This window comes from Esox lucius, chromosome 11, assembly GCF_011004845.1.
Source record: "Esox lucius isolate fEsoLuc1 chromosome 11, fEsoLuc1.pri, whole genome shotgun sequence".
Lineage (NCBI taxonomy): Eukaryota > Metazoa > Chordata > Actinopteri > Esociformes > Esocidae > Esox > Esox lucius.
Window position 1 is genome coordinate 1,067,608 of NC_047579.1, and position 12,468 is coordinate 1,080,075.

At 41.9% G+C, this 12,468-nt stretch overlaps 1 protein-coding gene and 1 long non-coding RNA gene across 6 annotated transcripts in view; one reads left to right on the top strand and one right to left on the bottom strand.

Annotated features, from left to right (window-relative positions):
* Positions 1-12,468, bottom strand: part of LOC105006325 (transient receptor potential cation channel subfamily M member 4) — a 112,749-nt gene that overhangs the window by 90,104 nt on the left and 10,177 nt on the right. For all 5 annotated transcript variants that reach the window (XM_020044418.3, XM_020044419.3, XM_020044420.3 and 2 more), the window contains exons 3-6: positions 9,196-9,373; positions 8,657-8,837; positions 5,128-5,297; positions 4,846-5,023 (exon numbers count right to left, since the gene is read on the bottom strand). In XM_020044418.3, the coding sequence (XP_019899977.2) occupies positions 4,846-5,023; positions 5,128-5,297; positions 8,657-8,837; positions 9,196-9,373 (707 nt within the window). The remainder of the gene's footprint in view (positions 1-4,845; positions 5,024-5,127; positions 5,298-8,656; positions 8,838-9,195; positions 9,374-12,468) is intronic.
* On the top strand, positions 9,732-10,838 carry LOC109615334. The gene is made up of 3 exons (XR_002196323.3): positions 9,732-10,059; positions 10,502-10,561; positions 10,684-10,838. It is a non-coding gene; the product is annotated as an uncharacterized LOC109615334 (long non-coding RNA).

Genomic DNA, 12,468 nt, shown 5'->3' on the forward strand with positions numbered 1-12,468 from the left:
TGTACCTTTGCCCTGTTAGCCGTTCTGACCACCCTGCCTGTCTTGGGTTCTCAGTTTTGCCTGCCTGCTTCTCTGTACCTTTGCCTGTCGACTGGATACTTGGTGTTCTGAACCTCCTGCCTGGCCTCTGGACTACCGTACTAGCCTTCCGATTTTTTCTTGGTGTTTATTCGTCCGGATTTCCAGTTTTTTTTGGTTGACCTCATTTACAATAAACTGTTGCGTTGCGCGCATGGATTACTATCCTGTGTACCTGAGTATTCGTTACTGCATGTAATCACCAGGGTGTCAAATAGTTCAGAATACATTTTCATATTTATGTTCATAGTAGCCATTCTTTGCATTGATGACAGCTTTGCACACTTGTTGCATTCAGTTTCATGAGCCATTCATTTCATTCATTTCAATGAACAGGTTAGGGTTACCTTGTAAATTAGTTTCTTTCATTCTTAATGCCCATCAGTTGTATTAAGGTAGGGTTGGTATACAGATGACCATCATTATGTGTGTACTGTGGTAGTCCATATTAGGGCAAGAACAGTTCAAATAAGCACAGTCTGTCATTTCTTTAAGACAGAAGGTCCACCAACCCACAAAATGTCAAGTTTCTAAGTGCAGTTGCAAAAACCATCAAAACACTATGTTGAGACTGGCTCTCATGATGACTGCCATAGGAAACAAAGACCAAGAGTTACTTGTGCTGCAGAGGATTAGTTCTTTTTAGTTACCAGCCTCAAACATCTTCAATTAATTGCACCTCAGATTGCAGCCCAAATAAACGCTTCACCGAGATCAAGTAACAGACACATCAAAACATCAACTCTTCGGAGACTGCATGAATCTGGCCTTCATGGTCAAGATTGCTGCAAAGAAATAACTACTGATGGACAACAGTAAGAAGAGATTTGCTTGGGCTTAGAAATACGAGAAATGGACGGACTGGAAATCTGTCCTTTGGTCTGATGAGTCTGGGATTTAGATTTTTGGTTCCAACCGCAATGCCTTTATGAAATACAGAGTTGCGAAAAGTAAGATCTCCACATGCGTTGTTCCCATTATGTAGCATGGAGGAGGAGGTCTGATGGTGTGGGGGGGCTTTGCTGGCACCACTGTAAGTGGTTTATTTAGAATTCAAGTAACATTCAACCAGCATGTCTACCACAGCGATACAACATCCCATTTGGCATGCACCTTGTTGGACTATCACACCTCCAGCCTGTGCTATTTCACCTAGGAGGGCAAAACTGTCAACAACTGCCTTAATTATCCTGATTCATGTGTTTGAGGAGAAGGGATTCTGTCTCCAAAACAGAATAAAAACTAACTCATATATGCCAAACTACACAGTGCAATTGAAACAAATTGTGCACCATGCCAATTGTGTTAATGTCCACATGCATAATATTCGGGGCTAACCAAAAAACATCCATGGCTAGAGCCCCGAAAACCAACTGGGCCTCCACAGTCCTAGATTAACTACATTAGCCTACACAACTATATGTGTTTTGTCTGTGTAGGCTATTGGTGTATTTTCATCTACAAAAATATTTATGATTTAGCAGTGAAACCCCAGGAAATGTTTAGCTTTCCATTAAAATCTATTATGTCATAAGAACATTGTGTTCTTTATTTTATCAAAAGAACATCTTGGATAAGCTTTGAAAATAATTACTTACAACTAATAATATTGCTATTAGTTCATATTGCCATAGGCTATACAGTGGATATAAAAAGTCTACACACCCCTGTTATTCTTGTGATGTAAAAGAATGAGACAAACATATATCATGTCAGAACTTTTTCCACCTTTAATGTGACCTATAACATGAACAATTTAATTGAAAAACAAACTGAAATCTTTGAGGGGGAAAAATAAAAAAACTCACAGTGGCCCTCATTTATCAAAAGTGCGTACACCAAATGTCCAGCGTATACCTGGCGTACACCCAAAACCACGGTGACTTTGAGATTTATCAATATGGACGTTGGCGTACGGCACTCTCAAATCCTACGCCAGCTCAGGATGTGGTGTACGCACGTTTTGAGTTAGTGCGGAAATGCGCAGAAAAAAAAATCCTAACACACTGACAAACTAAAAGATATGATATATTATGACCCACTGTAAAAAAAAACAACAACATAATAATTACAAACTTCAGTGTTTATTTTTGTGCAACATGGACTTCAATGTTTAATTTGTGTGACTTTACCAAAGCATTTGATTTATATGTATTCCTTCAGATGCGAGCCTGTGCGCTTTACATGACGTTTCAGTGTTAGGCCCGGCAGTTGCGCACGGACTGGGTTCAGTAATAAAAGGCTTTTAATGACCAAAATATAATTCAGACTGAAAAATAATAAAAATGACATTCTTCTTCTTTTAAATAATAATAATAATAATAGAAATAATAATAATAACGACATTGAGAGACGGATCGGTGCAGCTTCTGCAGTAATGCAGTCGATGTATCGGTCTGTCATGGTGAAGAAAGGGCTGAGCCGCAAGGCAAAGCTCTCGATTTACCAGTCAATCTACGTTCCTACTCTCACCTATGGTCATGAGCTTTGGGTCATGACCGAAAGGACAAGATCCCGGATACAGGAGGCCGAAATGAGCTTTCTCCGCAGGGTGACCGGGCGATCCCTTAGAGATAGGGTGAGAAGCTCGGTCACCCGGGAGGAGCTCAGAGTAGAGCCGCTGCTCCTCCACATCGAGAGGGGTCAGCTGAGGTGGCTTGGGCATCTGTTTCGGATGCCTCCGGAACGCCTTCCTGGGAAGGTGTTCCAGGCCCGTCCCACCGGGAGGAGACCCCGGGGAAGACCTAGGACACGCTGGAGGGACTATGTCTCCCGGCTAGCCTGGGAACGCCTCGGTGTCCCCCCGGAAGAGCTAGAGGAAGTGTCTGGGGAGAGGGAAGTCTGGGCATCCCTGCTTAGACTGCTGCCCCCGCGACCCGGCCCCGGATAAGCGGAAGATGATGGATGGATGGATGGAACGGCATTCTTCTTCTAAATAACAATAAACTTCATTTATAATAAATATAATAAAATAATAAGACGAATATTACAAATTGTAATGCAATTATTAATGTGAATGAATGGCACTCCACATCACATCATAATCTTTTATTCCGCTTTTTTAAACTGCTTTCTACCTCCCTGGTGATCGTCTCAATCTCCACGTCAGAGAAGTTTCTCTTTTTTGCCGTCTTCCGTGTGTCCATGGCGTAAAATGAGGGCGTGGGGGATGCGGAGACTTGAATATATAGGGGCGTGTTATTCTAATGACGATCATTTTCAGCCGCAGCATTTATCAAGGGAAGGTATTGCGTACACCTGGATTTTAAAGGTACGCACAGCTTCATAAATCAGGCGGTGAGAGGAGTGTAAGCAAAATCTTACGCCAACATAAACGCCCGTTTCTACGCAAGAATGATAAATGAGGGCCAGTAAGTGTACCTAAGTGTGCACAGCCTTAAACTAATACTTTGTTGAAGCACCTTTTGATTTTAATACAGCACTCAGTCTCTTTGGGTAGGAGTCTATTAGCATGGCACATCTTGACGTGGCATTATTTGCTCACTCTTCTTTGCAAAAGCGCTCCAAATCTGTCCAACTCCGAGGACATCTCCTGTGCACAGCCCTCTTCAGATCACCCCACAGATGTTCAATTGGATTCAGGTCTGGGCTCTGGCTGGGCCATTCCAAAACGATAATCTTGTGCTGGTGAAGCCATGCTTTTGTGGATTTAGATGTGTGCTTTGGGTCGTTGCTGTGCTGATCATCTTCAGCTTTCTAAAGGACGCCTGAAGGTTTTGTGCCAAAATTGCCTGGTATTTGGAACTGTTCATAATTCCCTCCACCCTTACTAAGGCCCCGGTTCCAGCTGAAGACAAACAGCCCCAAAGCATGATGCTGCCACCACCATGCTTCACAGTGGGTATGGTGTTCTTTGGGTGATGTGCAGTGTTGTTTTTATCCACCTTGGTTTCATCAGACCATAACACATTTTTCCACATGATTTTGGGAGACTTGATGTTTGTTTTTGCAAACTTTAGCCGGCCTTGGATGTTTTTCTTTGTAAGAAAAGGCTTCGGTCTTGCCACCCTACCCCATAGCCCATACATATGAAGAATACGGGAGATTGTTCCTGCAGTTCCTTTAATGTTGCTGTAGGCCTCTTGGAAGCCTGCCTGACCAGTTTCCTTTTCATCAATTTTGGAGGGACGTCCAGTTCTTGGTAATGTCTCTGTTGTGCCATATTTTCTCCACTTGATGATGACTATCTTCATTGTGTTCCATGGTATATCTAATGCTGTGGAAATTATTTTGGATCCTTCTCCTGACTGATATCTTTCAACAATGAGATCCCTCTGATGCTTTAGAATCTCTCTGCAGACCATGGCTTTTGCTCTGCGATGCAACTGAGAAACAGCTGACCTTTATTTGTGATTAATCAGAGTCACTTAAAATGATGGCAGGTGTGTAATGACATCTGTTTAAAATGAGTTTGAATGTGAATTCTGAACACAGCCAGATCCCCAGTTATAAAAGGGTCTGCAAACTTATGCAACCAGGTTATTGTAAGGTTTTTATTTAAAAATGTTCCCCCTCAAAGATTTCAGTTTGTTTTTCAATTTAATTGTTCACATTTTAGGTCATATTAAAATTGGAAAAAGTTCTGAAATTATTTATCTTTGTCTCATTCTTTTACATCACAAAAACCTGGCATTTTAACAGGGGTGTGTAGACTTTTTATATCCACTGTATGTGTCCGGTACATTTGTCAACCAAAGTCCTGATATGTGCATATTCAACCTTCCATATGTGTGTACTGTTTCTTACCACAAAGACCGGTCCGCTGGTGGGAGATGTATTCCTCCATCTTGGCCCTGAAGGCTGTTTCCACTCCACGCCGGCCCACACTCCCATCATCCACCAGCAAGAAGGCTTGGTAGTTAATATCTAGGCAGCATGAGTCCCAGGATGTGTTCTGGACATAATACCGAGCTGGGAAACTACCCTGAAAGGGGGCGAGAAGTTGTTACAGAGAATTAGATGGTGTATGAGTCTCTATTCATGTTTCTGCAATTAGATGTGTATGTCAGTGTTTGTGCATACATGTACCTGTTCATTGACAAGCTTCTGTCTGTCAGACACCAGCCCCCAGGGAGCCACACCCACAGCAATAACTTTCTTCTGGGACAGGGAGGAGGCCGCTGCAGAATGATCCCTCACAGCCTCGCCCACACACCGACCAATCCCCTCTCTCAGCCCCCCCGTCAGGATCCACGCTCCTGGGACAGACAAGGGAAGGCATGGTGAAACATTTTCAAATAGATACTTTCTTTGCTGCCTAAAATGTATGGTACTGGGCAAATACATGAGGACATCTAAGAAAGTATTTTAAAGCCATTTATCAATACGGTGTTCACCAGAGAGTATTTAAATGAATCACTCCAACACCTCCAAACACACAAACAATGTCTGAATTCATTATATTTTGAATAAATAAACTGAACACATTTTTTGCTTGCCCCCATTTATCATGAGCTGAGCTCAAAGATCTAAGACTTGCTCTATGTACACAAAAGGCCTATTTCTCTCAAATATTGTTCACAAATCTGTCTAAATCTGTGTCAGTGAGCACTTCTCCTTTGCCGAGATAATCCATCCACCTCACAGGTATGGCAATCATGCTGTCTAATCAAGATGCTGATTAGACAGCATGATTATTGCACAGGTGTGCCTTAGGCTGGCAAAAAATAAAAGGCCACTCTAAAATGTGCAGTTTCACTGTATTGGGGGGTCCGAAAATCAGTCAGTATCTGGTGTGACCACCATTTGCCTCATGCAGTGCAACACATCTCCTTTGCATAGAGTTGATCAGGTTATTGATTGTGGCCTGTGGAATGTTGGTCCACTCCTCTTCAATGGCTGTGCGAAGTTGCTGGATATTGGCAGGACCTGGAACACGCTGTCGTATATGCCAATCCAGAGCATACCAAACATGCTCAATGGGTGACATGTCCGGTGAGTACAGTGGGGAGAACAAGTATTTGATACACTGCCGATTTAGCAGGTTTTCCCTCTTACAAAAATCCAGAAAATCACATTGTATGATTTTTAAGTAATGAATTTGCATATTATTGCATGACATAAGTATTTGATATATCAGAAAAGCAGAACTTAATATTTGGTACAGAAACCTTTGTATGCAATTACAGAGATCATACGTTTCCTGAAGTTCTTGATCAGGTTTGCACACACTACAGCAGGGATTGTGGCCCAGTCCTCCATACAGACCTTCTCCAAATCCTTCAGGTTTCGGGGCTGTTGCTGGGCAATACGGACTTTCAGCTCCCTCCAAAGATTTTCTATTGGTTTCAGGCCACTCCAGGACCTTGACATGCTTCTTACGGAGTCACTCCTTAGTTGCCCTGGCTGTGTGTTTCGGGTTGTTGTCATGCTGGAAGACCCAGCCACGACCCATCTTCAACGCTCTTACTGAGTGAAGGAGGTTGTTGGCCAAGATCTCGCGATACATGGCCCCATCCATCCTCCCCTCAATACGGTGCAGTCGTCCTGTCCCCTTTGCAGGGGAAAAAAAAGCATCCCCAAAGAATGATGTTTCCACCTCCATGCTTCACGGTTGGGATGGTGTTATTGGGGTTGTACTAATTTTCTTCTTCCTCCAAACACGGCGAGTGGAGTTTAGACCAAAAAGCTGTATTTTGGTCTCATCAGACCACATGACCTTCACCCATTCCTCTTCTGGATCATCCAGATGGTCACTGGCAAACTTCAGATGGGCCCGGACATGCGCTGGCATGAGCAGGGGTACCTTGTGTGCACTGCAGGATTTTAATCCATGACGGCGTAGTGTGTTACTAATGGTTTTCTTTGAGACTGTGGTCCCAGCTCTCTTCAGGTCATTGACCAGGTCCTGCCGTGTAGTTCTGGGCTGATCCCTTACCTTCCTCATGATCATTGATGCCCCACGAGGTGAGATCTTGCATGGAGCCCCAGGCCGAGGGAGATTGACCGTCATCTTGAACATTTTCTAATAATTGCGCCAACAGTTGTTGCCTTCTCACCAAGCTGCTTGCCTATTGTCCTGTAGCCCATCCCAGCCTTGTGCAGGTCTACAATGGCCAAGACCAGCTCTCTGGCCTTGGCCATTGTGGAGAGGTTGGAGTCTGTTTGATTGTGTGGACAGGTGTCTTTTATACAGGTAACGAGTTCAAACCGGTGCAGTTAATTCAGGTAATGAGTGGAGAACAGGAGGGCTTCTTAAAGAAAAACTAACAGGTCTGTGAGAGCTGGAATTCTTACTGGTTGGTAGGTGATTAAATACTTATGTCATGCAATAAAATGCAAATTAATTATAAAACAATCCTACAATGTGATTTTCTGGATTTTTGTTTTAGATTCCGTCTCTCACAGTTGAAGTGTACCTATGATAAGAATTATAGACTTCTACATGCTTTGTAAGTAGGAAAACCTGCAAAATCGGCAGTGTATCAAATACTTGTTTTCCCCGCTGTATGCTGGCCATGCAAGAACTGGGATGTTTTCAGCTTCCAGGAATTGTGTACAGATCCTTGCAACACGGGGCCGTGCATTATCATGTTGCAACATGAGGTGATGTTCGTGGATGAATGGCACAACAATGGGCCTCAAGACCTCGTCACGGTATCTCTGTGCATTCAAAATGCCATCAATAAAATGCACCTGTGTTCGTTGTCCATAACACACACCTGCCCATACCATAACCACACTATGGGCCACTCGATTCACAATGTTGACATCAGCAAACCACTCACCCACACAACGCCATACACGCTGTCTGCCATCTGCTCTGTACAGTGAAAACCGTGATTCATCCGTTAAAAGAACACCTCTCCAAAGTGCCAGACGCCATCGAATGTGAGCATTTGCCCACTCAAGTCGGTTACAATGACGAACTGCAGTCAGGTCGAGACCCTGATGAGGACGACGAGCATGCAGATGAGCTTCCCTGAGACGGTTTCTGACAGTTTGTGCAGAAATTCTTTGGTTATGCAAACCGATTGTTGCAGCAGCTGTCCGGGTGGCTGGTCTCAGACGATCTTGGAGGTGAAGATGCTGGATGTGGAGGTCCTGGGCTGGTGGTTGTGAGGCCGGTTGGTTGTACTGCCAAATTCTATGAAACGCCTTTGGAGACGGCTTATGGTAGAGAAATGAGCATTAAATTCACGGACAACAGCTCTGGTGGACATTCCTTCAGTCAGCATACCAATTGTACGCACCCTCAAAACTTGCGACATCTGTGGCATTGTGCTGTATGATGGAACTGAACATTTTAGAGTGGCCTTTTATTGTGGCCAACCTAAGGCACACCTGTGCAATAAGCATGCTATCTAATCAGCATCTTGATATGCCACACCTGTGAGGTGGATGGATTATCTCCGCAAAGGAGAAGTGCTCACTGACACAGGTATAGACAGATTTGTGAACAATATTTGAGAGAAATTGGCCTTTTGTGTACATAGAGAAAGCCTTAGATCTTTGAGTTCAGCTCATAATAAATAGGGGCAAAAACAGAAGTGTTGCTATTATAATTTTGTTCAGTGTATATTGACAAACTTTGTATGTTTGAGCGAGAGTGTCTCACCTGTGCTCTGTGCTGCCCTGACCAGTCCCTGTCTCAGCACCTCTCTGACCCAGGTCTTGACCTTTTCGTTCCCCCCTCCCCCCACCACAGAAACCACTAGGTTGGGGGAGCGCACCCCCCAGTGGGATGTCATCAGTTGGTACACAACAGGGGGCAGGGTGTCACACGACAGGCGTACAAACTGAACAGTAGTAGAGAATACAGGAAGTAAGAGACAATTAGTACGTCTACACAATAAAGGTATGTAAGCAATATGCTGGTGTGTGTGATTTAGTGTCAATTTATGGTTTAATTGCTTCTATTGTATGTAAGACTGTCATTGTTGATTTATCAAAACTTCCTGTATTAAGCAATTATACATTGGACACCACAAATGTAACTGAACAGGCTGAAAGTTTTATGTTGGTAATGTAATTTTTTTAACTACTGGAAACTATTTTTTCTGCAATGGGCCTTTAATCACTCATCTCCCACATATGTTCGTGGGTGTACCTATGTTTGCTAGTGTGCACTTGTATGTTGGAGTGTGTGTTACTCACATTGCTGTGTTTCCTGCCGGCGCCTGTAAACTCCATCTCTCCGAAGGCATCGGTTGGGTACTCTGAGGAGTGCTGAGAACTGTTCCACTGGGTGACAATGGCTGCACCAAAACAGTCTCCCGTAGCAATGGAGCTGTGTGTGTCCCGCCCACTCCCGCACTGACATAATGACCCATTGCTGACAGGGGAATAGATTCACACACACTCATCAATGCTAGTGATAAAATTCAACGGATAATACATTCAAAATAATACACACACAGTAATTTTTGTTCAGAAGCTATATCTGTTCAAGATTTGTTTGTCCCACTTGCAGTGGGCAAAATATAAATTTGGGCCAATGAAAATCCCCTCAGGAAAAAAAAAATCAGAATTTGCCTGAAAGTCATTACATTGTACAAAATACTGGGTTGCTTGCATTAACTTTCAAATAGGTCTTATAGACTTGCCGTCCATAGGGCATGTGTCATGAGTGGATTTTTACTTTCAAATCTCCCAGCTGTCCGGTCAACACAGGATTCAAGGCCCGTCGCGACAAGGCAAGCAAACCAAGCAATTGCTTGGGGCCTCGAGCTGGCCTGGGGCCCCAAGACAACGACTGGTTGAGAATAAATGCAACGACAAACTGTGCCCCTTTGATAGTCAATGCAATGCAGTAAAGTGCAATGACACCTTTATTATCGGGATCCCCCTCAAGGGGGCCCCTCTCACTACTAGTCGCTGACAGCAGCCAGCCAACCACGTGATCTCTGCTGCCGGCAAAATACAAAACCTCGGCAGTCATCATGAAGCGGATTTATACTTCTGGAAGCCAGAAACGAAAGAAGAGAAAGGAAGAGGAGGATAAGAAAAAACAAGATAGTGGTAAGTAATAATTTACACTGGATAAAATAGCTCTACTTGTCTTGTGCAAATGATGTAATTTTGCAGCAGGTAGGCTAGTAAAAATGTGTTTATGTTAGCTACCTGCCTGACGGCAAATGCTGCTTGTAACGAACAGTTAGTCTAACTTTTTTTTGAACAAACGGAATATGGTTAAATACTGTAATATGTTTTTTAACGGGATAAGGAAGACGCAGATCTGTTCCAAAATCGCTGTTTAATTCCATGACGTTGCTGTAGTTTTGTAATAGGTTTTGATGAAAGTGCTAATGAAATGAACTATTATTCCACCGTGATAATCTATTTACCAAAAATGGCTGTTTGCTAACAGCTAAATGACAATTAAAGATTAATTAACTATACATTTACCATCTATTAATGATTGTTATTATAAAGTGTTACCATCTTTTCTTTCTCCCTCAAGGTGCTTTGCTTAAATTTCTCAGCCCTCAGGCTCTTCCTAAGGATACATCCACTGATGAAGGTAGAGTGAATTTCTCTCACTGAGCTGAGCTGTTTATAGTGACCTCTTTCAATATGCTAACAGTGAAATGGTAAAATGTACTTAACAGGTAATTTCAGATTTTTTTTCAATTATTTTCCCAGCTACACCATCAACGTCATCCTCAACATCAACAGATGCATCACTTCACAGTATATGCAACAGCAGTTTTTGCACTGTAAACCTTTTTTATAAATAAATGTGGGTGAACTTAAACTGTATGGCTATGCTGTGGTTCCTGTAGGCTTTGGGTGCGTGTGGGGGGGCCTCCATGTCTATTTTGCTTGGGGCCCCCAAATTCCTTCAAACGGCCCTGATTGTAGCAAAGATATGACTAAATTGAATTTGGTGTCACCTGATTCCCTTTGTATTTGTGCTAGCCATACTGTGTGCAGCAGAATCTGGCAAACCAAGCGGTATAAGCTAGTGATGGCCAAACAAGGCTTCATTAGCAGTATGTTAGCAGCAGGATGTTATGCTGGCAACGCTCAGATTTCCTTTATCACAATAAAAGCCTTCATTGAAATGTATAAGGCAATATAGTTAACTATCTAGTCTGTAAAAAAGAACAGACAAAACAACATTGGAACGGACATTATACATAAAATGTACAGACCTGATTTTTAACTATATGGCCTTATATATTTCAATGACAGCTTTTATTTTGAAAAAGAAAATCTGAGTCAGCACTGCTAGCATAGTATCCTGCTGCTAGAAGAACAGTAATGAAGCCTTGAATGGCCATCACTAGTATAAGCCATTACGGTATATGGATTAAATGCGTCATTTGCAGCCTTTTTGCCAAGGTGGGGTGCCATAAATGCAATTGTCGAATCAGACAAACAGAGCCAAAGATGTCTTGTCACAGACAATTGCCATGACGAAATGGTTGGAGCTACAAAACCATAAGTAACTCTATTTCTAATAAGTTCAAGTCAGGAGAGTCTCTGGAACATGTGGGTTTGTTTAATTTTGCTCTAAAACGCCCACAAACAATGTCATTAACCAAATGCTAAGCAAGGGAGTCAGTGAAAAGTTACCCTTATCAGATGCACTTATAAAAACATTTCTTCAAAATGACCAAGTTGGAGCTAAAGAATTATGTAAAAAATCTTGTCACAGATAATTGCCATGACCAAATGGTTGGAGCTACAAACTCAGAACCATTACTTTATCTCTGGAACAAGGATTTTGGATTTGCTCTAGGACACCCACAGGCTAATGTGAGAAAATCGTTATGAATGTATGCTTTGTTATAAGTTAAATGTGTTTAGAATAAAACAGAAAACTGTGGCTGTAATAAGCCAAAGGGTTTATACTAATATGTTGAATGAAGCCATGCCTTCATTGTACTATCAAATCATTTTCCATTATTATTTCGGGAAAGCTACATACATTGGAAATAAAAAGTCTACACACCCCTGTGAAAATGCCAGGTTTTTGTGATGTAAAAGAATGAGACAAAGATAAATCATGTCAGAACTTTTTCCACTTTTAATGTGACCTATAATGTGAATTCAATTGAAAAACAAACAGAAATCTTCAAGGAGGAAAAAGTAAAAATAAAAACCTTATTGATGCATCAATAGTTATAATATAGTCACTTACAGTTACAGTCCTAAAACTCCATCTTAAAATACAAAATGATCTATATAAAATAATTTTAAAAATCTTTCAAAACCTGCATATGTTAACTTCACATTAATGGAATTTAGTGTCTTGGACATTTGTTTATTTTGACAATACTGTAACTGTACTGTAAATTTACTATAAGAATTTTAACTATACAGTAACTAATGTGAATATATTGTTATTGTATTATGACTATACTGTAATTGCAATGTGAATACTGTACAGTAACTGTATCTTAACTAAATTGTAACTGTAAT